The sequence below is a fragment of the Oncorhynchus mykiss genome, chromosome 22 (assembly GCF_057628025.1).
Source record: "Oncorhynchus mykiss isolate SJ-2025 chromosome 22, ASM5762802v1, whole genome shotgun sequence".
Classification (NCBI taxonomy): domain Eukaryota; kingdom Metazoa; phylum Chordata; class Actinopteri; order Salmoniformes; family Salmonidae; genus Oncorhynchus; species Oncorhynchus mykiss.
Window position 1 is genome coordinate 28,415,847 of NC_143043.1, and position 26,058 is coordinate 28,441,904.

General features: G+C 43.5%; 1 protein-coding gene across 8 annotated transcripts; it reads left to right on the forward strand.

Moving 5' to 3' along the window:
• Window positions 1-26,058, forward strand: tfg (trafficking from ER to golgi regulator). Of its 8 annotated transcripts, none has more exons than XM_021579914.3 (9): window positions 162-347; window positions 3,037-3,130; window positions 4,845-5,058; window positions 5,367-5,450; window positions 10,927-11,073; window positions 13,447-13,620; window positions 13,771-13,917; window positions 24,164-24,247; window positions 24,420-26,058. In XM_021579914.3, the coding sequence occupies exons 3-9, from the start codon at window positions 4,875-4,877 to the stop codon at window positions 24,830-24,832; spliced, it is 1,233 nt and encodes a 410-aa protein (XP_021435589.1). In that variant the 5' UTR covers window positions 162-347; window positions 3,037-3,130; window positions 4,845-4,874; the 3' UTR covers window positions 24,833-26,058. The 8 variants fall into 8 exon arrangements, with proteins under 8 accessions (XP_021435588.1, XP_021435587.1, XP_021435589.1 ...); XM_090215786.1 differs by having other exon boundaries at window positions 198-347; window positions 24,423-26,058; XM_090215784.1 differs by lacking the exon at window positions 162-347 and adding an exon at window positions 694-943.

Sequence of the window (26,058 nt, forward strand, 5' to 3'; positions counted from 1 at the left end):
CTGCAACCTTTGAAATGAAAAGAACGACCTGCAAAACACAGTACAGAGGAAAGCAGTCACACAGAGTCACACATTTATAATATAAAACTCAATTTCTCAACCTGCGCCTATGCAGAAAAAAAATCTGCTGATTTCCCTCAAATGTCACTGTCAAACGTGTCAAACAGTCGAGCCGCTGCGACTGCGCCCTCCGCTGTATGCCACGTACAGGTTGACGTCGACAAGCGGACAGACTTCCTGATGTGAAGCTGGGTTTCTGTGTTTGCCAGCACAGGTAACAGATTTAGCCTGACACGGTCTTGCCAGAACCACCGATACCACCGCGGGATCAATACGTCCATTTACAGGTGGGATTCATATACTTGTTTTTTATTTAAAATATTCCTAATATTTATGTTGACAACATGAATCAGATTCTAAACGTTAGCTATGCTAACGATTGATGCTAGCATCGGGTTTGTTGTTTTTATAGACTCATTTATTTGATGGTAGAAGTGCAATGAAATTGTATTGCTACATGATGATAGAAATACAATGAAATTGTGTGTTTGTGTTAAATTAAGTCGATGAACATGCGTTCTTTGACGCCGGTAAGAATGTTCAGTTTGGATAAATATTTTGCAGGAAGTCAACATTATAACCACGAATGGGAGTTTTGAATGGGTCTGTATTTGGCAGGGTTCTACATCCTGTCAGTGACACAGGAAAATGGCCTGGTTATGTTTATGATACAACTTGGCTTGCATACCAGTTACTTTCCTTTCGACACGTATTAACGATACAATTAGTTAGCTATCTAGGTTATAAATATTGCCAGTACAACTGATTTTGAGTTAGCGAGTTTATTGACATCACAACGAACTGCCAAGTTAGCAAGCTAGCTGTATTGAATCTCAGACAAGACTACAAACTGCAATCCTGAACCTCGCCCTTTCATTAACAAGTACTATAACTGAATGATTTATGTAATGTTCCAAGCCAAATCAAATCAAATCAAATTTTATTTGTCACATACACATGGTTAGCAGATGTTAATGCGAGTGTAGCGAAATGCTTGTGCTTCTAGTTCCGACAATGCAGTAATAACAAGTAATCTAACTAACAATTCCAAAACTACTGTCTTGTACACAGTGTAAGGGGATAAAGAATATGTACATAAGGATATATGAATGAGTGATGGTACAGAGCAGCATAGGCAAGATACAGTAGATGGTATCGGGTACAGTATGTACAAATGAGATGAGTATGTAAACAGAGTGGCATAGTATAGTATAAAGTGGCTAGTGATACATGTATTACATAAGGATACCGTCGATGATATAGAGTACAGTATATACGTATGCATATGAGATGAATAATGTAGGGTAAGTAACATTTATATAAGGTAGCATTGTTTAAAGTGGCTAGTGATATATTTACATAATTTCCCATATATTTACATCATTTCCCATATGCCGTATTATGTTGTCCTCGATAACATAACTATTAGCTAGCTAAGTCTATTTGTAGGTAATCTTAACTAACCTTGTTTGACACATTATTGTTGGTAATTTAATTTAGCTAGCTAGATACTATACTGTTAGCTCTAGTTTGCTAGCCACTGCTGGACAGACCAACAAGTTGTTGCAGTTCACGCGATTTGAAACTATTGTAACTATTTTCTCGATAGGCTCATTTTAGTGTGGACTGGATAGGGAATAGATTAGGATAAACAATCTGTTCATCTGATTAGCTCGCTAGCCCGTATTTTGTTCTAACGACATTAAACAGCAGTGTTCCATAATCTAATCTACACATTCTGGTAATTCCCTCTTTCAATGAAAGTTACAGTACTAGGCCTAGAGGCCAAAGTCTTGTTGAACCAGACTGACAGTTCATGCTAGCTCTCAGGCTAGCTCATCTGTTGTACTTGAACCTTAGACTTTGGAAGCAGAGTGAAACTGTAAACTATATAGTAGCACTTGAGCAATGTCGTAAAGGGCAGTGACGTGTTGTTTGCCATACAAAGGTAAAGATGAGTGAATCCAAGGTTGATTAATGATAACACCATTCTTCCATGGTCCAAGCACTTTGTCTGTATCTGTGGTGATGCTTAAGTTTTTCAATGGTTGTTTGTCGGCTTACTAATCATCTATATGACTGTAGTCCTTTAGTGTAGAGTGGCTTATTTGCATCATAGGCGCCTGTTATTGTTATGCCCTCCCTCTCTTTCCTTAACCCTAAAGGCACCAACGGAGGTACTTTTTTTACCCCAAATTGGTAATGATAGACTGTCTTTTCAATCAAGCATTGACACTTTATTTTAATCACCTTTTGTAACACAAGTAAATGGTTTAAATTACCCAAAATAAGCATATGTTTTTTAATACATTTATAGCAGGGTGGGGCTTACTATATACCGGAAATCAGCACAATGTCTCTTGTGGCAAAATTATGAAAGTTAGAACTGCCATTGAAAGTACATGGTCACTAATCTGGTTTCCTTCCATCCTTTTTATGCGAGTAAAGTACATGTTGGATAAAAAATGTAATTTACAGGCCTGATGTGGGATATTTTTGTGTTGATAAAATGAATTATCAGATTTATGCAGATTTTAGAGAAACAACATGTCGGTACATATAAGTGTCTTATATCGGCTGAAAGCTTAAATTATTGTTAATATAACTGCACTATCCAATTTGCAGTAGCTATTACTGCGGGAAAAAATGCCATACTATTGTTTGAGGAGAGCTCCTAACAATAAAACACTTTTTTCTCTCTTTGCGATAGGTTTGATAAATTCACCTCTGAGGGTGAAATGTGTACTTACATTCTGAAATCTTGCTCTGATTTATCATCCAAAGGGTCCCAGAGATAACATGAAGTGTCGTTTTGTTAGATACAATCATTTTTCATGTCCTAAAAAGATCCATATAGCATGCACGATCGATTTTGTATTTCCACTTGTTCAATTTTCTAAGAAACTAATCTGTGACAATCTCACCCTCAACGTTGTTTTAACGAATCAAATCATGTTCGTATCTATTCTTAATTAGTTGTGTAGTATATCCTATAGGACACCATATTTGGTCTGAGAGCGATGCCTTCAACGACGCGGGCGGCCATCATTTGAACGACTTTCTTTGTCAAGTAAGCACCAATTGGGGTCAAACAAAGCTAGCTAGACAGCTTTACGGGAGTATCCGGAAACCCTGTATATGTTGTAAAATGTAGCTACTAACCTTGTACGACAGCATGCCTTTTCATTTTGGACAAAAATTATAAGGATTTTGAGTTATGAAGTTATGAAAACGGGTTATTTTGCAAATGTTGAACTTATAATATGGCTACTAATACTTGGAAAGCTAAATCAAAGTCCAAGTATACAGATTTGACGATATTCTTGCAAAAAAAATGAATATGAATGCAAATGTCTCCTTCACGATTTGCCCAAATGTACCTGGGGGACTTCACACTAAAAGTCTTGTTGTTCACTCATTTTTCAAGTTATCCATCTGAAACTGCACATACACTGCTGCCATCTCGTGGACACTATCAGAATTACAACTAGAGTGATGGTTATTGCGTTGACCTTTCTCTTGCATTTCAAAGATGGTGGTAGAAAAATACTTCTTATTTTTTCCCCTTTGTATTTTCTTCTACCAGATGTATTGTGTTATATTCTCCTACATTCAATTCACTTTTCCACAAACTTCAGTGTTTCCTTTAAAATGGTACCAAGAATATGCATATCCTTGCTTCATGGCCTGCGCTATAGACAGTTAGATTTGGGTATGTCATTTATTGAAAAAAAGGGGGCCATCCCTAAGAAGTTTTAATGCGCTAATATTGATATAATCATATCGAAGTGAACCTGGTGTCACGCGATGACATCCTGTCTGCTAACCCTATGACACGTTGGGAAAGCATGCAGTTTATTAGACTACAGATGAAATAAGTTATGATGAACTTCACATGGTGGTGAAAGTGCAAGGTGATGAGTTTGACGCTCCTTTCCAATAAACACTGAGTGTATTATTCTGATGACGTGATCATCGATACCTTGCTGCCGTTTGACTAATAAAACAATCTTGCTCTTTTATCCATTTTAATCTCATAATGTAGGCCATTCGTGTGCTATAGCCAACAGCGTGCAGATACAGTATCTGTATACTGTTGGCTGGAGTGCATGTGCCAATAACGGAATGGGCACACGCGCTATATAATACAAATATCAATGTCAGAACCATCAGTAGAGTTAAAAATCCAATGGAAACCCATTGAACTTCATTTGGTACATGACTATAACTAAGAAATCTAAGAGGCGTTAAAGCATCTACATCCAGCTCAAGGCTCCAGCTATGCATTTGGTTTGCGAACTTGTTAGCCAAGTGGCTGGATATCAAGCTTATTAGTTACAGCAGAGACATTCAAACCCTCCTGGATCAAGATCCCTGTTGCCTAAATTGTTTAGTGTCCCAAAAAAATTGCCTGTTGTGTGAACAATCGGTAAACCGTATGTACACCGGTATGGTACAGAGACTGGATACCGCCCATCCCTACTCCGTTCCCATTGCATCTGGAAGATGACTCTCGACCTGGTATAGAGATATTGACTGGAAGCTAAATATCTATTTCAATGTTATAGTGGCTGCCACGCCACCTAAGGGCCAAATCTGATTATATGAGAAATGTTTTTTTTGTCGCAATCTAGTTGCCTGACAAAGTCCCAACATTTTAAGAGGGATAAAAATAAGCCCTGTTGGCGCTATTAGGGTTAATGGTGATATAATAAGACACCATAATCCAACTTACATGATTCTCCGCATGCTCTAGGTGTGTTAAATCTCTTATGCCCCCCCAGCAGTGGGAGCAGTAGAGGGAGGACGGCACCATGAACGGACAGCTGGACCTGAGCGGCAAACTGATCATCAAGGCCCAGCTGGGCGATGACATCAGACGCATACCCATCCACAACGAGGACATCACCTATGACGAGCTGGTGCTGATGATGCAGCGTGTCTTCAGGGGCAAGCTGCAGAGCAACGATGAGGTCACCATCAAATACAAGGATGAAGGTAAGCTGTGCTGCTCTAGACCAGCACTGGATTAAGTTGTATTATCACCATTGTGTTAGCTTGATGTCATCTGACCCCTCAACATTTAGTTTCCTGCTGGTAATGGAAACAGAGGTTCTCTTTCAAACACTTGAGAATGCATCCCCCCTATCCTCCCCTTTTTACAGTAATCTTCAGCCATAATTGTAGATGTTACACAGGTTTCACCTATTCAGCCATTTCAGAATAGCCATTATCTCAAGAAATGGTGGAAAAAAGGATTGGAATGTGACCTGATTCTGATGCTGTTCTCTCTTCTCTTCCTGCAGATGATGACCTCATTACTATTTTCGACAGCTCGGATCTCTCCTTTGCCATCCAGTGCAGTAGGATACTGAAACTCACTCTGTTTGGTAAGATATCATCATACACATACATAACCATCCCTCCCTTTTTTTAGCATAGCCCTATGTGCTGCTGTGCCAAGCACACCCATCTTGTAATAATCAAACAAACTTGATTTGTCCCGTTAGAAATTAAAGTAGGTTCATTCTGTTATTCTAGTCTTTATGGTACCGTAGTATAAAGAACTTATTTCCTTTGTAGCAACTTGAATACTCACGCTGACTGTTCTGTTCCAACAGCCCCCCCTCCAATAGTTTTATGGTTCGTGTACATTAACATGCCACTGGGAGGCAGTCTAGTCTCATATTTTGACATTGAACCCAACACTACTGCTTTGACCCCCTTGACACTCTTTCTCTCATGCTCTTTCTCTCATGTCCCAAGGCCGGCATCGATGTGCTGCTGCTTGGGTTGTAGAGGCACCAAGCTATACTTGTGAAGTTGTCTGTTTTTACATGTCCCTCAGAGGTCAAGCTCCAGCTTGCGTTCCATGGTTGGGTGTCAACCCATTTTAAGAGTGTGTTCTGCCTAGGATGATGGATGGATTGACGATTAGCTTGTGGTTTTTCAACAGAAAACTGTAGGTCAAAGGGAGAGTTATGCTGGCTTTACTGCTTTAGGCCTAATCATCATGATGCCCTCGTGTGTGAGAGACTTCAGGTGTGGTCTAGCTGTGGGTCCATTACACAGAATTGTACACTGGTCAGGTGTTATGGATCCACCTTTGTTTTACAGTGCAGATGTCAGATGTGTGTTACCGTTTACACACACCTCTGCTCCCGCTCATCTCCAATGCTGTCAGACCTCATTATGTTATTTCATGTGTTCTGCTCCCAATTATACTGCAGCACAGTGTCCCTGAACTGTCCCTGCTATTATTAGATAGATAGGGAGTGGCAGCAAAGACAGACAGAATGAAGGAAAAGAAAAATAAATGTTTGGGGATTTATTTTGTCGCGTCTTTACTATCATTAAATTGAAGACTTAGTTTTTATCAAAGATTCTCTGTAATTAGTATTACGCGATCAAACTGATTAATCATGTAACTGTAATTAACTAGGAAGTCGGGGCACCAAGGAAAATATTCAGATTACAAAGTTATAATTTCCCAATATAACCTTTCAGATATTTTCATATCTGATCAATAGTCTTCTGATGAATGAATTATTTACTTTACCTCACGTTAGTCTCATTCCAAACGTCGTAAATTGTTGGTTATCTGCACAAACCCAGTCTTCACTGAGTCATCCATACATCAATTGTCTTAAATGATTTATTTATTACTAACTAAGTAATTCACAGAAATGCATAAACAAAACAAAGTAAATATGGTTACAAGAAATGATAGGAGAATGTGGATGTTTCGGCGGTTGTCGTTCTTCGCGTTCAATGATAACGAATTCCTAGCTGCAGACTAGTAATTAATATCAAAGACTTGTTCTTATTCTGTCGGTATCGATAGTCTAAGAGTTTAACCACGTGGTATGGTTAAAAGATTCAGCAATGGTCAGCAACCTTTGTCCTCTCGTGATTGAGAGAAACATGGTCTACTTGAGGAATTCTCAAGATTGGGATTTTATTCGGAATTGCAGAAAAGGGGCTGTCCCAGGATGCCTGACCCTAACTGGGTTCATGGGCGGTCCTCTGATTTAGTTCAACTCAAAGGGAATTGGAGTTTCCTTCATTAAACAGTCCAAAATCACATTACACAATTTTACAAACAGTATCATACTCACTCATTCATCTTATACAACGATTAGATGTAAACCTCATATGAGGCTATTATATACACCGCGTTATGGTTAATGTGGCCGCACCGTCTCCCATGAGCTTCCCCAAGTTGTAACAAACGGACCAGTTCGTAGCTGGATTCTTCACCCATCTTTTATACCTTCTCCAGAACGTAAACGTTGTTCAGACCTCAAGTTCTGTGAGGTGGAATAAATTCCTTTGTTCTCTATGAAGCTTCACTCTATCTCTATACTGTGTGGCCATGAGGCAGGGTCTTCCCTAGGAATTTATGACCTCACTGACCACAGCAGCCTAGTTGAAGGAGCAGAGAGCGGGGGATGGTGCTCGCTGTACCCAAAGAGGGCAACGTCATGACCATTTATTTTTTTACTCCATCCCGAGACCCAGAGCATCAGCATGCGCCACAGTCGTGACCGCACATGGATCCCATATTTCCAGACGTGTGCCAGGATTGGAAGCAGGAGGGAAGAGTGGGATCCTCCCGGTGGGCTGTGTCTCTACAGGATCTTCTCCTGACCCCCTGGGTCTCTGCTAAATGTTACACACACACGGGGTTCTGGGATTCTGTCTGTAGAATTCCACTAATGTTAAGGGAATTCTAAAAGGATTTCCACTCTCCTATGTGAGATTTGGTGGTCTCCTATAGTGTTGGACAGTGCTTTTCTCTGTCTGTCCTGGTCATGGTCCAGGTGTTGAGTCATCTCAAATGACACCCTGTTTCCCATATAAATAGTTATAATCATTTGGTGGGTGCTTATAATTGCCCTGTTTCTCACATATACACGTGTGTATTAATAGGCATGTGTGACTTAGAACAATTTATTTGCGTATCCCACTTCCTGAGAAACCCTTGGAGAGTGGGCTCACGGCCAGGATCTGCCATTATCAACGGCAACCCTGGAGAAATTAGTGTTAATTGCCTTGCTCAAGGGCTCATTGACCGACTGTTCGAAAATGTTTCACCTTGTTCCTTCAGGGATTTGAATTAGTGACCCTTCGGTTACTGTCCTAACTCTATAACCTCTAGGCTACCTGCCACCCATATCGTGCACTACTTCTGAACAGAGCTACAGCCTTCGTCTGGTTTGGGTCATATGGGGTTGTGTGTCAAACCAGAGTTCTATGTGGGGCTGATTGTTCCCCTGCTGGTACCAACTGACCATGTCCCATGATATCCCTGGAGGCGAAAGACACGCACACCTGTTTAGCTGAGGTGTTGGCTATAGCGGAGTAGAACACTTGGAAAGGAAAAGGAGAGCCGCACACTCTGGGAGCTCAGATGCAATAATTGAATAACCAGCGTTTCAACAGACAAGCTGTCTTCATCAGGGTCGACACGTTGGTGGTTTGGTTATTAAATGATTGCGTCTGAGCTCCTAGAGTGTGCGGCTCTCATTTTCTTTTCCATGATATCCCTGGACCATGTCCTCTGTGCCCCTATAACTCTCTCACCCCCATTCAGCCCTCTGCACCACATTGTCCCTGTGAGGTTCCTGTGTGCTGATTTAGCACCTCTGGCCTTCTAGAGATGAGGCTCATATGAGGGACGGACGCCCTCTTCTGTTGAATTATCACTCTTATTGTAATTGTCTGCTAAGTCCATCCCCGTCCAGGCAGTGCTGATGAGGATTGTGGTGCTATGGCAGCCTGTCTGCAGCCTGGAAGGCCTCTATAGAGCAGCACTGGGACTCATTGAGATGATACATGGTTCCTCTAGTCTCTCAGGCCCAGATGTATGCTGTGGTGTTTAGCACTAGACAGGGATCCATCTAGGGCTGGGCAGAATGGGCTAAAAATGTATTATCTTCTCAAACTTAAGGCAGATTCACAATATATACAGTGCATTCGTAAAGTATTCAGACCCCTTGACTTTTTCCACATTTTGATAGGTTACAGCCTTCTTCTAAAATTAATTCAATTGTGATTTTATCAATATAAAATGTAGAATATTTGCATGCCAGTGGGATGGAAACCTAGCTGATTACAATAAAATCATGTCTAAGAGTTTGCATTTGGAGGTATGACCAATAGAATCGGTCATTTGGAAACAAATAGTGAGTTTAAACTGCTTGTTGTCAGAGGAAGAAGTTGTCTTTGTTGTTGTGAGTGGCAGGGGGAGGGGCTTGGTGTCAGTGTGCGGTTGGGAAGGTGCACAAGGAGACAGAACGCTCAACCTAGATTCTTGTGATACAGGCATTTGGAACATGCCTGTATCATGTTCCACATAACATACATTCAAATTAATTTGATATGGCCAGTCCTATATCCCATCACTAGGCACATGGCCAGCAAACACTCACACAGTTAAACGTTCTGTCTCATTCACTCTCTAACACACCCACACACAGAGCTAACAGCAAAACAGACCCAGTGAGCAGCAGAACTGTACTCAAGCATCTTCAAGGCCCAGACTGTAGCCACTGTCAGCACTGTTCATCACTCTTGTCATGCATAGTAGCCTTTGTTTATTTTTCCTAGATTATTTAATTGCCATATCCTGTATATCACTACAGCATGCTGCCCGTTAACGGTATTACCTGGCTCCTCTCCTCTCTAGAAAAGTGCTCTTGAATAACCTAGTACTTCCTAGTACGTTGCCATTTAACCCACTCTCATTGACCATGACCTGGATGGATCTGTCTGGCCTAACCATATCTGACCTCATGTCAACATCAGAGTAGTTAATTTATGAGTTTGCTTAAGAACACAGGGTATATATTACAAATAGATGGTGCTAACAGCTGTTATATAGTTGTTATTTCATGGAGACATGACTCCACATTTTCTGTGCTATGTACTTTGACCTCTGACCCAGTGTTGTGGTGGTGGAACCAGGGGACTACTAGTCCTCTCTGAGACTGCAGGTGTCTGGGGCTCTATGTCCAAGAAACGTCCCTAGTGTCTGTCTGTCTGCAGTCTACCCCCTTATGACCCGCCACTAACAGGACAAGTGCACGGCATAAACACACATAAATAACACAATACATGGACAGTTATGTGAGAGATTGTGTTGCTGAGGGCTGGTGTGTCCAAACCGCAGGATTCCTCACTGGCAAGAAGCTACAGATCACTCCCACGCTTGGGAGTCTGTGATCACAAAGACACTGGGAATCCCCCACCACACACACACACACACACCTGCAGGCATGCTGACTTATCAGACTGCAAATGTCTGCGTGTAACAGAAGTAATGTGTTTACTAAAGACAATGACAGCCTACATTTGATTTTAACGGGACAGGGTTTATGAGAGATGGGTGAGACCAGTAATAATATAATAGTAATAATGGTTGTTGGTTTGTTCGGGTGCCATGTTGTTCCTGGCTCCATAGCTGAACATCACAGTCTGTTAATCCTACTTACCCTGAACAGGCCTGCTGCTCGGTTCCTAGCTCGTTTGATCTGGTCTGGACCCCAACCCCTGGTCTGGTTTAATCTAGTTTGCTCTAGTCTGGAATTGACTTGACTCACGCAGGACCATAAGAAATGTACAGACCTCAAGACTCATCTGTTACAGTGATCAGGAGGGCTGTCTGGGGGAGATTACTCCATCACTGTCTTCCATGGCTCTGGAGTGCTGTAGTGTGGATGGAGAGGGATGGAAGTGGGCCCCCCCCCCCCTTCACCCTCACCTCCTTCTCCCACATCTTGAAGTTCCATACCGAGGCGCCACATTCAGCATTTGAAATGTATTGATGTTGAAATATCATCTCTCACTCTCTCCCCCCGACAGTGAATGGTCAGCCGAGACCTCTGGAGTCCAGTCAGGTGAAGTATCTGCGCAGGGAGCTCATTGAGCTCAGGAACAAAGTCAACAGTCTTCTGGACAGCCTAGAGCCCCCCTCAGAACCTGGCCTGGCTGCATCAGCACCAGACCGGGGTAGGTACACACATGCACACCCCTATCTGTTTGCTAGTGTGACGTGTGTTTTACATCATTTAATGTAATACAGACATGCACACATCTAGCATATTTGTTATAACTTTATGAAATACTAACAGCTACAGGCTGGTTGTTTTTATTAGTTCATTAATTTCTCTCTGAAAGAGATGTTTTGGAAGGAGGACAAACCATCTTTCACTTCTAATCCAGTGGCCCAATCACATTCCACACCTGCCCCTTGTTTTTAAATCTTTTTTTAACTAGGCAAGTCAGTTAAGAACAAATTCTTATTTACAATGACGGCCAACCAAAAGGCCTCCTGCGAGGACGGGGGCTGGGATTAAAAATCAAATATAAATATAGGACCAAACACACAGAGACAACACTACATAAAGAGAGACCTAAGATGACATCGCAGCATGGCAGCAACACAACATGACAACGCAGCATGGCAGCAACACAACATGACAACGCAGCATGGCAGCAACACAACATGACAACGCAGCATGGCAGCAACACAACATGACAACGCAGCATGGCAGCAACACAACATGACAACGCAGCATGGCAGCAACACAACATGACAACGCAGCATGGCAGCAACACAACATGACAACGCAGCATGGCAGCAACACAACATGACAACGCAGCATGGCAGCAACACAACATGACAACGCAGCATGGCAGCAACACAACATGACAGCGCAGCATGGCAGCAACACAACATGACAGCGCAGCATGGCAGCAACACAACATGACAACGCAGCATGGCAGCAACACAACATGACAACGCAGCATGGCAGCAACACAACATGACAACGCAGCATGGCAGCAACACAACATGACAACGCAGCATGGCAGCAACACAACATGACAGCGCAGCATGGCAGCAACACAACATGACAACGCAGCATGGCAGCAACACAACATGACAACGCAGCATGGCAGCAACACAACATGACAACGCAGCATGGCAGCAACACAACATGACAACGCAGCATGGCAGCAACACAACATGACAACGCAGCACGGCAGCAACACAACATGACAACGCAGCACGGCAGCAACACAACATGACATCGCAGCACGGCAGCAACACAACATGACATCGCAGCACGGCAGCAACACAACATGACATCGCAGCACGGCAGCAACACAACATGACATCGCAGCACGGCAGCAACACAACATGACAACGCAGCACGGCAGCAACACAACATGACAACGCAGCACGGCAGCAACACAACATGACAACGCAGCATGGCAGCAACACAACATGACAACGCAGCATGGCAGCAACACAACATGACAACGCAGCATGGCAGCAACACAACATGACAACGCAGCATGGCAGCAACACAACATGACAACGCAGCATGGCAGCAACACAACATGACAACGCAGCATGGCAGCAACACAACATGACATCGCAGCACGGCAGCAACACAACATGACATCGCAGCACGGCAGCAACACAACATGACATCGCAGCACGGCAGCAACACAACATGACAACGCAGCATGGCAGCAACACAACATGACAACGCAGCATGGCAGCAACACAACATGACAACGCAGCATGGCAGCAACACAACATGACAACGCAGCATGGCAGCAACACAACATGACAACGCAGCATGGCAGCAACACAACATGCCAACGCAGCATGGCAGCAACACAACATGACAACGCAGCATGGCAGCAACACAACATGACAACGCAGCATGGCAGCAACACAACATGACAACGCAGCATGGCAGCAACACAACATGACAACGCAGCATGGCAGCAACACAACATGCCAACGCAGCATGGCAGCAACACAACATGACAACGCAGCATGGCAGCAACACAAAACATGGTACAAACATTATTGGGCACAGACAACAGCACAAAAGGCAAGAAGGTAGAGACCACAATACATCACGCAAAGCAGCCACAACTGTCAGTAAGAGTCTTTATGCCAGGGGCAGTTTTCCAGGATGCCTTGCATCAGCGTTGTTAGCTTGTTGGCGTGTGGCGGACAGCAACAGGTGGATTTGTTTATCCGAGGCGAAGTGGAGAGAAGTGTGGAGAAGTGTTTTTTTTACAAGGTGTTTCCTTTGGTGTGGTAACATCCTTAACCCAGGGTTAGGATAATACACCCATTAAAGCCACTTGTAAGCCCCACTTACGCAGTGGTTTGACTGTTCAATGAGTAACGATAATTGAACTATTTATGAACAACTCTCTCTGCCTCAGACTGAGGTGTGTGTGTGTGTGTGTGCGTGCTTCTCTAGCATCTTTGTCCATGTCTTTTTTGTGATTGTGTGTTGACACGTGTCGCTCTCTCCTTTTCTCTCTCCACTACCTTCCACTCCCTCTCTTCAGACTTGGTGGATAGACATGAGGGGAGGGCAGTGGCAGCAGCAGAGGCAGCAATGAAGCAGGCCCCGGTCCCAGTCAGCGCGGCCAGCATGTCGGCCTTCGACCCCCTGAAGAACCAGGGCGAGGTCAGCAAGAACGTCATCTCCGCCTTCGGCCTGAGTGAGGACCAGGTCCCAGGTAATTCCATCGTTGCCTTGCAATTTCTTTTTTTTCCCGCTTTGTTTGTACTTTCTATGCAGTCTTCTGACTACATTGTTGTCACACACCTTACCCTCACTCTCCACCCTGTTTTATTTTTCACATACCCTTTCGCTATCTCTTATCTAGCCCCCCCAGGTGTCTTGGCTGAGGAGCGGTCAGGTACTCCAGACAGCATTGCCTCATCCTCGTCTGCCGCCCCCCAGCCCGGGGTACCCCCCCAGCCACAGGCCCCCTATGCAGGGGTACAGCAGGGACCCCCAGCAGCCATGGACGGTTAGGAACACATACAAAACAAACACATTCTAAATGACCATGAAACTTATATGCAGACACACCACAGCTCTGCATGAGTGAATACATGTAGGAAACGGTGTGATCTGAGGAATTGTGCAGTAGGAGAGTACAACACTTGTGGTGTCTGTAAATAAAGTGGGTTTAATGGCTGTTTATGTCCCTGGAAACACATCACAAAACCATGACAACTTAAGTGAGTGTGGGGGGGGGGGGTTGTAATAGCTGTTTATGACCTCTGAGAGGGAGAGATTATCAGTGTGGGTGGTTTAGCACCTCCAAATACCTGGGGTCCACTGAGACCCCTAAAAAGTGTGTGTGCGTGCATTGACTCTGTTGCTTTGTCCTGTCGAAACAGGAGAATGAATTTGGCCCAAGAGCTACCCCATTTCAGTTTGTGCTTTAAACTGATCCTAGACCCGTGCATTGCCTAAGGGCAGCCTTGACCCAGTCAGTGTGTTGTGGAAAACACTTCTCTTGCGTGGCAGCATTGGGCCGTTCTGCCCCAGTAGAGTTGTCACTACGCCCAGTCACTACCACCACTGTTGTTTTTTGCTCTATTTTCACCTCATCACTACAGACAGTTTCACAATGGTTTAACCCAGATGTTCACTGCTCGGGCTTGTCTACAACCACAAACAGGAGGAATAGATTGCCCTACTTGTATTCATTGTTTGTCAAGCTGTTGGAATGAAGTGGAACTGCCATCTTGGTAGGGGATGTAATGCCATTGATGCAGCAGAACTCTATCTGACTTGGTGATGGCTAGATGCTGCACTTGGATTGGCCAGTTCCCCAGTCCTGAATCCGGTACCGTATATATATTTTTTTACACTCTGCATGTTGTGATTTAGTGGATGATGTCTCTTAACATAAGACTGTATGTAAGCCCATTTTAGATTGATAACATGGAATTACTCATTCACAGACACAGAGAAACTGTTCACGGAAGTAACTTAATCAACTGTATAAACGGTGTGTTCATGATCTTGGCATCCACCTTAGTCAGCCAGACAACTCTTCATGTAGAATCCCCTCCTGCTATCTGCACTCCACCATGAACATCATGTAGTTCTTGGAAAATGGGATGTCCATAGTCTCCGGCCCCTCTAACGGAGGGATGCATGAGCGAGGGATCAGATCAGACCGAGGTGGGGAAATTAAAAACAAGCAGTCATCCCTCTGTCGTCTCTAGTTGTGAGCTACTTTGGGGTGGTGTTTTTAGGGGGAAATGGTTTTTGGTGTTAATCTTCCCGACCAGACCTTCCCTGAGCTTTTCCTCTAGGACCTACTGGGTATTCCCATAATGGTGTTATGGAATCAACACAGAGATGTGCCCTGCTGGTGAGTTAACTCTCTTACCAGATGACTAGGTGCATGTGTCCTAGGGTTTGGCATCTCAGTATATGAGATGGACAGAAACGGGAAGGGAGGGGACAGGGGAAAATGTTGCGAGTCAGTCTTCTTATTTAGTGAGTTTGTTATTTTGGATGTTTTGTCATTGGAATGCACTTAAAAAAAAAAAAATGTTTATGCTGTGGCTCTCCGTAGCCTCCATCTCTGGAGACGTATCCGTTTTCACCCAAAAATACCCACAAGCAGCATGCAAACAACCACACCACAGGATCCAAACCACAGCTGGAACACACATATCCACACGGTAGGCTCGTTGAGCTGTGACTCAGAGGAACCATACCAGCACCTCCAAACCACACCTGGAACGCAGACTGCGGACCACATGGTCACGGTTTGACCGTGTTCCCCAGAACAGTGGTTTTGGCTCGGTCAGTGTTCATGCTTCTCCAAGGGGTTGGGATTGAGTTTAGCAGAGCCAAGACACCCATAAGAGTCTTAAGTTACACAGTAATTCATCCTTAGTTCTTACTTCTACAACTCAGTGATTCTCTATAAATTCCAGACCCTTGCGCTTTGTGCTGGTCACTTTTAGTTTGTCCATCAATGACCGCACGGTCATATAATGGTCATTGGTAGTTATTAGGTTCAGTGTGACCTCGCTTACCATGTGGTTGGCTGTCCTTTTAGATGTTGAGTCCAACCCTGTCATGACAGGGCTTCTTCTGGATGTCGTCATGGGTTCATCCTCCTATTTTCTTCGCTGTGCTTGTCCCTCCATCCGGTTCTCCCAGACTCTGGGCTGCAGCTGGTGGGCAGACAGCCTCGTCAGGCAGCATGGACATGTCTTCACCAATCCCAACACTCCAATGTTGCCAATGCCTGACCATAATTTGATCCCCAAACGTTCCCTAAATTCAACACCGTCTCTGCCCCTCTGTCTCCCCTGAGTGCCTGGGTTATAGATGAACAAAGTCAACACAACACAATGGAGACCGATTTGTATTGTTGACCAGGAATAGGAACAGTGCACTTCTACCAACATGTTGGGAATGAACACTTTGATTTAAGGGTGTGGTGCATTGGGAATATGCACAGAGAAGACTTCTTCAGAAAGTCATCGTGGACACATGTGCTTTGAGGGTAGATGGCCAGATAGCTCCCCCTCTTTCTCTGACAACACATGGTTGGTTTGTGTATACAAGCAAACATGGCACTAACAAGATCCCTAAGCAGAATATGTATAGTGGCTCTCTTTCATATCAGACGATGATCAACCATAGAGGGTTCTCTGGGTGAGAGGGCAACCAAAAGAGTTATAGCACACCTGTTCACCCACCTCAGTAAAGACGGTGACCCTTATCAGACTACCAATATAATCTTTTCCTTTTTGAGAACATCCCCAAAAGTCTAAAACTACAGTCAAGCAATGGCATTCCAGAGAATGATTTTTCCAGCTGTGTTCTGTTCAGTTGAAGGAATACATGTGCAGGCAGTCGGTCTCTCTCCATAGAGACCCAGTGATTTCTCTTTCCTTTGGGATTTAAATGTACTGAGCAGAGATCAGAGATGAAGTCCTCTGGCCAATGAGGCCTGACGGCAGCCCCATCCGTCTCTCCATCACATTATGTAATATGCATGATGGATAGCAGGCAGGAGACCAAAACAGCCAACCCACACATTGTCATTCTCACTAGAGCACCATTGTGCTCACATTACAGGGGTTGACATTGGGGTTACAGCTGTTGTCCCCCTTCATTATAGGCTCATTAACCTGTGAACCTTAGACTGACTGTCCTGTTGTAACTTATTGTTGAAGTAACTGATTTGAACTGTTGACATTCTCCATAGATGTTGTCTCAGAGCAATATATCTGGTTTCATCATATAGGCGGCTTTTCACATCATGTTATAATTGAGGGAAAAGCAATGGTGGAGGAATAAAACATGGTTCATTCATCTGGTCCAGACCTGGGAAAAATAAACACCTAAAGTATCCTGAACAAAAATATAAACGCAAAATTTGAACGTATTGGTTTCATGAGCTGAAATAATAGATCCCCAAATTTGTCATAACCACAAAAACCTTTTCTCTCAAATTGTAGGTACAATTTTTTTTTTACAACCCTGTTAGTGAGCATTTCTACTTTGTCAAGATAATCCATCCACCAGACACGTGTGGCATATCAAAAAGCTGATTTAAACAGCATGATAATTACTAGGGATGCACCGATATAACATTTTTGGCCATACTGATATTTTCCTTGCCAAAAAAAAACAATACCGATATTACATTTTTTTTTCTCGTTTTAAGCATTCTAGTACAGTTAAATAGTTACACACACACACTGACGCAGTGGTCTAAGGCACTGCAGCTCAGAGCATGAGGTCACTACAGTCCCCGGTTTGAATCCAGGCTGTATCGCATCCGACTGTGATTGGGAGTCCCATAAGGCGGCGCACAATTGGCCCAGCGTCGTCCGGGGTAGGTCGTCATTGTAAATAATAATTTGTTCTTAACTGACTTGCCTAGTTAAAGGTTGCACACACACCCCACTGACAGTTATTTTGTTGGCATTTGTCACCATTACCAGTAAAACATAATCAAAATCTATTTCTTTCACTTACTGGCTGTTTTGTTTTTATTAGTTTCATTCTCAACCAGGATTTCATCATACATGTCAAGCAGTGAAGTTTCAGCTCTGTCCGCGGCCTCTCTTCCTTGGTGCGCACTGTCAACGTTCCAGCTATGCATGTAACGTCATGTAAACCCTGTTTCTTGTCTGCATCGAAGTAGCGGTCCTTGTACCTAGCATCGAGCATGGTGGCGACACAGAGAGAGAATGCCACCGAATCGCTTGTTCACAGCCTCGAGTACTTTTTGTACGTTTTAATCTTAGGGCTAGGCGTCCCGCTAGCGGGACAACTTCCAGTGAAACTGGACAATGCACAATTCAAATAAATAATCATAAATATTATGGATATTAACCATTTAGGTAAATAGAAGTGTCTTATATCGGTTGAAAGTGTAAATTCTTGTTAATCTAACTGCACTGTCTGATTTACAGTAGCTATTACAGCAAAAGCATGCCATGCGATTGTTTGAGGACGGTGCCCCACATCAAAATATTTTTCAACCGGCACAGGTTTCATAAATTCACAAATCGAGATTAAATATTCACTTACTTTTGAAAATCTTCCTCTGATTTGTCATCCAAAGTGTTCCAGCTATAACATGTAGTGTCGTTTTGTTAGATAAAATCCTGTTTTATATCCCAAAAAGTCAGTTTAGTTGGCGCCATCGATTTTGAGTAATCCACTTGTTCAGCAAGTCAAAATACATTTCTATTTACTCCTCAGATACCCTAAAATGTAATCGAACTATAATATTTCTTATGGAAAGTATGTTCAATAGGAAACCGATTTTAGCAGGTGCGTCCTTTCTTCATGGCGCGCGCAAACACAAATTTCCAAGACTGGGTCCCTGTACTAAAACTGATATTTCTTCTTTGTTTTTGAAGTTACAAGCCAGAAACCTTGAACAGACTACTGACATGCTGTGGAAGCCATAGGAATTGCATCCAGGGAGCTAATTTCCAGTATGCCTTTATACTTTCCATTGGAAGAGCATGGTCTCTCAAAAAAAATCCAGTTGGTTTTTCTTTGGATTTTCTCCTACCATATCTATTATGTTATATTCTCCTACATTATTTTAACCTTTCTACAAATTTCAAAGTTTTTTTTCTTTTTTCTTCTAATGCTACCAATTATATGCATCTCCTGGCTTCAGGGCCTGAGCATCAGGTAGTTTACTTCGGGCACGTCATTCAGACAGGAAGTGGAGAAAAATAGGGGCCTAGCCCTATTAACCCCACGGTCTGTCAGCAGTTTTGTTGAGCGGGCGTTTCAGTGCCATGACAGAGGGTATCACGTCTGCTGCAGATGCAGTTGATTAGCTTATTTCTCCAGTCAGTTGTTAGACTGGCGCTAGTAGTGTGTTCATGTTTCAAACATGTTCTCAAATGCCATTGAAATGGCAGCAGCGGTATGACAACCAGCACATTCTTGAACCTGCAATACGGCTTTCCTCAGTTCGAAATCCTCGTCGACCCACAGTGCTGTCAGACTCTGCATGCTCATGGGGCTGACATCGCTGTTCCAAATGTCAGTCATGAAGCTAATAACAGTGACGCTCGTGGATGTGTTTCAACAATACTGTGTAACTCTGGTAGAACCACATCTGAAAAATAGCGGCTACTTGGTAGCGTGTACCGGTGCTCGACCAGTCGGCAAAAGCCAACATCATCCACAACAGAGAACGGAGGATAGTCTAGGGAAATGATTTCCATTATCTTGGCGTTAATGGATTTTGCCTTTGTCTTGCTGAAATGTTCTTATTATTTCAAATGACTGCTCGACTTGAACTTGTTTAGTTGTTGGAAGTGTAGCGCTTAGTGTTTTTCTGCTTTTGTTCTGTGTAGCGCTGCATTTTTCATGGTGTCATTACAACATCGACCTACGTTATATAGGTATGCACGTCATCTACCTACGTTATATAGGTATGTACCTCATCTACCTACGTTATATAGGTATGTACCTCATCTACCTACGTTATATAGGTATGCACCTCATCTACCTACGTTATATAGGTATGCACCTCATCTACCTACGTTATATAGGTATGCACCTCATCTACCTACGTTATATAGGTATGCACCTCATCTACCTACGTTATATAGGTATGCACCTCATCTACCTACGTTATATAGGTATGCACCTCATCTACCTACGTTATATAGGTATGGACGTCAGCTTTGACATCGGTTTTGCACATCGGCGTTAAACTTGATATCGAGCCGATGTCGGCATTTTTTTGCTAATATCGTCTGATTCCGAGATATCGTACATCTCTAATCATTCATTACACAGGGGCTCCTTGTGCTGGGGACAAAGGCCACAATAAAATGTGCAGTTTTGTCACACAACACAATTCCACAGATGTCTCAAGGGAGCGTGCAATTGTCATTGTCTGACAGCTGATGCTTAAAGTTAGAGGGATTAAAACTAAATGCATGCTCTTCAACTGATCGCTGCCCGTACCCGCCAGCCCGTCTAGCTTCACTACTCTGGATGGTTCTGACTTAGAATATGTGGAAAACTACAAATACCTAGGTGTCTGGTTAGACTGTAAACTTTCCTTCCAGACTCACACTGAGCGTCTCCAATCCAAAATTAAATCTAGAATCTGCTTCCTATTTCACAAAGCATCCTTCACTCATGCTGCCAAACATACCCTCGTAAAACTGACCATCCTACCGTTCCTTGACTTCGGCGACGTCATTTACAAAATAGCCTCTACTCTACTTAGACTACATCCAAATTGGTTATCACAGTGCCATTTGTTTTGTCACCAAAGCCCCATATACTACCCACTACTGCAACCTGTATGCTGTCATTGGCTGGTCCTCGCTTCATACTCGTCGCCAAACCCACTGGCTCCAGGTCATCTATAAGTCTTTGCTAGGTAAAGCCCCGCCTTCTCTTAGCTCAATGGTCACCATAGCAGCACCCAACCGTAGCATGCTCTCCAGCAGGTATATTTCACTGGTCACCCCCAAAGCCAACTCCTCTTTGGCCACCTTTCCTTCCAGTTCTCTGCTGCCAATGACTGGAACTAATTGCAAAAATCACTGAAGCTGGAGACTTATATCTTCCTCACTAACTTTAAGCATCAGCTGTCAGAGCAGCTCACAGATCATTGCACCTGTAAATAGCCCATCTGTAAATAGCCCACCCAACTACCTCATCCCCATACTGTTGTTTTACTCTACATCCCAGCATCTCCACTTTATCTTCTGCACATCTATCACCCCAGTGTTTAATTACTAAATTGTAGTTATTTCAGAACTATGGCCTATTTATTGCTTTACCTCCCTAATCTTACTACATTTGCACACACTGTACATAGACTTTTCTATTGTGTTATTGACTGTATGTTTGTTTATCCCATATGTAACTCTGTCACACTGTTTTGCTCTATCTTGGCACGGTCACAGTTGTAAATGAGAATTGTTCTCAACTGGCCTACCTGGTTAAATAAAGGTGACATTTAAAAAAATAAAAAAATGCTGACTTCAGGAATGTCCGCCAGAGCTGTTGCCAGATAATGTCATGTTAATTTCTCTACCAAATGCCGCCTCCAACTTTGTTTTAGAGAATTTGACAGTACGTCCAACCGGCCTCACAACCGCAGACCACGTGCAAACGCGCCAGCCCAGGACCTCCACTTCTGGCTTCTTCACCTGCGGGATTGTCTGAGACCAGCCACCCAAACAGCTGAAAACTGTGCGTTTGGACAACTGAAGAATTTCTGCACAAATTGTCAGAAACCGTCTCAGGGAAGCTCATCTGCGTGCTCATCGTCCTCACCAGGGTCTTGACCTGACTGCAGTTCGGCGTCGTAACCCGACAGGGCAAGTGCTCGCCACTGGCACTCTGGAGAAGTGTGCTCTTCACAAATGAATACCAGTTTCAACTGTACTGGGCAGATGGCAGATATGGTGTTGTGTATGGTGAGCGGTTTGCTGATGTCAGCAACGGTGTCCCCTGTGGTGGTGGGGTTATGGTGTGGGCAGGTATCACCTACGGACAACAAACACAATTGCATTTTATTGATGGCAATTTGAATGTACAAAGATACCGTAACGGCATCCTGAGGCCTATTGCCATTCATCTGCCGCCATCGCCTTATGTTTCAGCATAATGCACAGGAGATGTGTCGCGTTGCATGAGGCAAATGGTGGTCACGAGATACTGACTGGTTTTCTGATCCACCCCCTTACTTTAAATTTTTTTTGTTATAGGTATCTGTGACCAACAGATACAAATCTGTATTCCCAGCCATGAGAAATCATGAGAGATTAAGGCCTCATAACTTTATTTCAAATGACTGCTTTCATTATGTGAACTGCAACTCAGTAAAACCTTTGAAATTGTTGCATATTACGTTTCTTTTTGTTCAGTGTAGTAATACAATGCATTAACAGAAATGATTTGTAACCAGATGACAGGGATTAACGGTACATTTACTACAGGTAAAATTGATTTAAAAAAAAAAAACAATTAAAGGGCAAACAATTCCCACAATGAATGCAAAAAGATTTGGCAGGAGACAGCTGAGTGCATTCTGGAGAGAGACCATCATCGCCACACCTTGTCTCAACATTTTAAAAGTTATACTCAAGACACATCTTCACACACAGTTTCGATGCTCTTCACTGACAGCCGCGATTTAATAATCAGCTAGGCTTTTTGCCACGCGCGCCGCCTTTTGAAAGACTTCACTTCTCTCCTGTTCTATTGGTTTTCATATCAACTTTCTTTCGTTGTCCAGGAGCCGAAGACACAATCCTAGTCATATCAACCCATCCTAGTTGTTGCATCTGTAGGTTCCCCTTCTAAGGTTCTAACAGATGTTCATCTGTCATATAATGCTGGCATCAGGTGCAGTGTTTTAGAATGGTGTTTTCCTGCAAATTGCATTTTGGCAAATGTTTGAAAATGTTTTATTGTCTGCTTCATTACAGGAGTGTCATGTTCTGTTAAGAGGCATTACCATAATGTAAATGTGGTTTCTGTCATTCTGAACACCGTTAGTGGACACTCTAATGGGTTACTCACCCAGTGCATATGGGTCTGGTACATTTCTCAAATGGACAGTAAATTGAAATATTCCAGAACACGTTGTCAGGCACCACTTTTTTCTTTTTTAATGGAAACCCTGGTGTGGTGGTTGAGAGAGCTGGGCAATACGGAAGAAAGAAAAAAAACCCATCAATTGACAGAATTATAACAATATATTGAATGAAAAATATTCATATTACCCCGTTAAAACTACTACTTTAAAAGTTGTAGCCATCAATTGTCCCATCAACAATCACCCATATTAGTACAGTTATTTCCTTTCAAACTTCAGCATTTTCTCGTAGGACATTATTGGTTATTTATCGTAATGAACAAGTGTGTTTCAGTGCCAGAAAGATACAACAAAAATTTGCACAATCACAAATTACTGCTTCATTAGCCTACTGATAGCCTAGCACCAATCTCCAGGCCCTATTCCCCCACAAAGGAGTTCCATAGGGCTCTGTTACGAGCCCTCTCTAAGAGTGGAAAATCAACGCTCCACTTTAACTGGCACATGAAAAACCAGTGAACCGTAAACCAGCCTTCTCTCATTATCCTTTTACTCTGTGTTTTTAATACTTCGTCGCCCTACTTTACACGCCAGGGGCTCTGGGAGTGCGGTACAGGCCTTGTAAAGGGAATACTCTGGTGGCCAACTACATGTTTGCTGAACATGGTGAGACTCACTGGAAAACTTTAGTTGGCCAACGGTTTCAGTGTTTTGCGAGTGTAGTTTGCTTTTTATTTTCAGACTCTTTTAAACCCACTCCTCAGTCCACGTTATTAAGGGGACATGCATTTTTTTAAAACACGGACTACACACACACAGTTAGACGTGAGGTCATGGCTAATAAAAGCTGGGAGGAAAGTGGCTGTCCACTGACACAGACCTGTTTAGACAGACGACACTCGCTTTGACCCAATACACACTAGTCTATCCAAATGTGTGTGTATATAAGAGCGAGCAAGGGAGCGAAGTTTTGTGTTTAGCTTAGATCTGTACAGCTGACTGTGATGTGCCATAGAGCGTTGTCTCGGTGCAGGGCTTTGAGGAACCAATCCTTTTTTAATTCTAGTTGTTGGAGCTGTTTGCACTAAGCCCATCCTGTCCGATTCTAGCAGTGTTGTTTTTTTTTTGTTTTTTTTTCCCCCAGCAATCATACCGATGTCTTTCTTTCTTCCTTCTCCAGGTCAGATGTACCAGTACCAGGCCCCAGGTGGATACCCACCCCAGCAGCCAGCACCACAGCAGCAGTATGGCATGCAGTACCCTGGTAAGACACACTCATTCCTCATCACACTTTCCTTTAGAAAAGGTCCAAGAAGGACAGGCTAATCTTGTAACAATGGCCCAGAGCTTCACACAAATGATGCTATGAATGAGAAATGGATCACAACTAAAAGTTATACTCTACTTCTGTCCCCAACTCTGTCTCGCTCTCTCAGCAGGATACACCCCCCAGCCCGGGGCCCCGCAACCTGGCGGCCCTCAGCCCCAACAGCAGCAAACTTTCCAGAACTACCCTGCCCCCACCTCCCAGGCCCCCGCGCCTGGCCAGACCCCAGCCCCCGGCTTCCAGGGAGGCCAACAGCAGGCTCCTCCACCTCAGGGTGCACAGCAGTACCCCCCAGGGGTCTTCCCTCCCCAAAACTACACCTCCCAGGCCAACCAGCCTGCCAACTACAGCCTGCCCCCAGGCTCCCAGCCCCAGCCTGGCCAGGGTTACCAGCCCCGTCCCGGCTACACCCCTCCCCCCGGTAGCAACGTCACCCCCCCTCCCGGGGTGTCAAACCCCTACGCCCGCAACCGGCCCCCCTTCGGCTCGGGTTACGCCCAGCCTGGTCCCGGGTACCGGTAAGAGGGGAGGGAACGGGGAATGTTATCCACCCACCCCTCCCCTGCGTGTCCTGGCTGTTAGGCTGGGGTTCGGTAAACATGGTCTGCTAATCTGTCCATCCCTCTCAGTCCTCAGATATTGAGGAGTGTATATCCCAAACAAGCTACAAACCCTCAGTCTGATCGTCTGTTTGTATTCTGTCTCGCCCCTTCACCCCACTCTCTCTCTCTCTCACACACACACACACACACAGATACCGATGTGTTATGGCCCTGCTGTATGACACACAGTGTACTCTAATAGAGCTGGGACGATAAACCAAAAATTGTCAACACCGATCACACTGACCATTTATCGAGGACATTTTACTGATATCAATAACCACAAGTAGCCTATACTAGAGAAATGTGAAGTTTGAAATGAAATAAGTTTGCTAATATGGGCTATTGCCAACATTACTTTTGATAGTTCCAACATTTGAAAGTTATAGTAGTAGTTCTAAGGGTATGGTAAAATACAGAAGTAGGCTTACTGGTGCACATTAATGTTCTAAACTTATCATTCTATTAATCGTTATGGTGATAATTCAGTCATTTATCGTAATATGGATTTGTGTCCATATCGCCCAGCTCTAGGCCCCACCCTCACTCTCCAGCCCTGTGTGTCTGTCATCGTGAACATGTAGTCAGTCTGTAAGTACACTCACCTGGAAAGACCAAAACAGGCCTGTGTATGAAAGCTGTTTAAATTCTTTTATACATTTTATTTTGCTAGTCTGACATCTGTAATGCATACATGCATCTGTATACGCTGGTCAAGAGAGGACGTTGATTGGTATTGCATTTAACTGGTTTTGGATAGACAGTAGTTTGCGGAAGCGCGTCTACAGATGTGTGTATGAGAGACTAGTGAAAGTGTTCAACTTTTCTTTTTTTTTCTTTTTTTTCTATATATCATTTGTTTTCCTCACCGCCATGTTAATATTATGACTGGTATTGTGACGTGTCATGGAATCTGCCCTTTGGTTGAGAACACTGTGTATTTAATTATGGGAGGAGTAGTTTTGATCCTCCAGAAGAATCCTACCATGTTTAGCCTCTTAAATCACCTCATTGTTTATTGCTATTGCTCTTTATTTTCCTCACTGGTTTGTACTAATATCAATCAGAAATTCCACCTTGAAGTGACATTTAGTTTATGTATGGACTAGCATTTTCTCTGGAACCTAATAAAGGCTTTGAAACCCA

Bases quoted from the DNA above. Each gene is read 5' to 3' on its own strand.
- tfg (XM_021579913.3), top strand. From the start codon at position 4,875: ATGAACGGACAGCTGGACCTGAGCGGCAAACTGATCATCAAGGCCCAG. The intron at 5,451-10,926 runs GTAAGATATCAT...TCCCCCCGACAG, and splicing joins ACTGAAACTCACTCTGTTTG to TGAATGGTCAGCCGAGACCT. The intron at 11,074-13,446 runs GTAGGTACACAC...CCCTCTCTTCAG, and splicing joins TGCATCAGCACCAGACCGGG to ACTTGGTGGATAGACATGAG.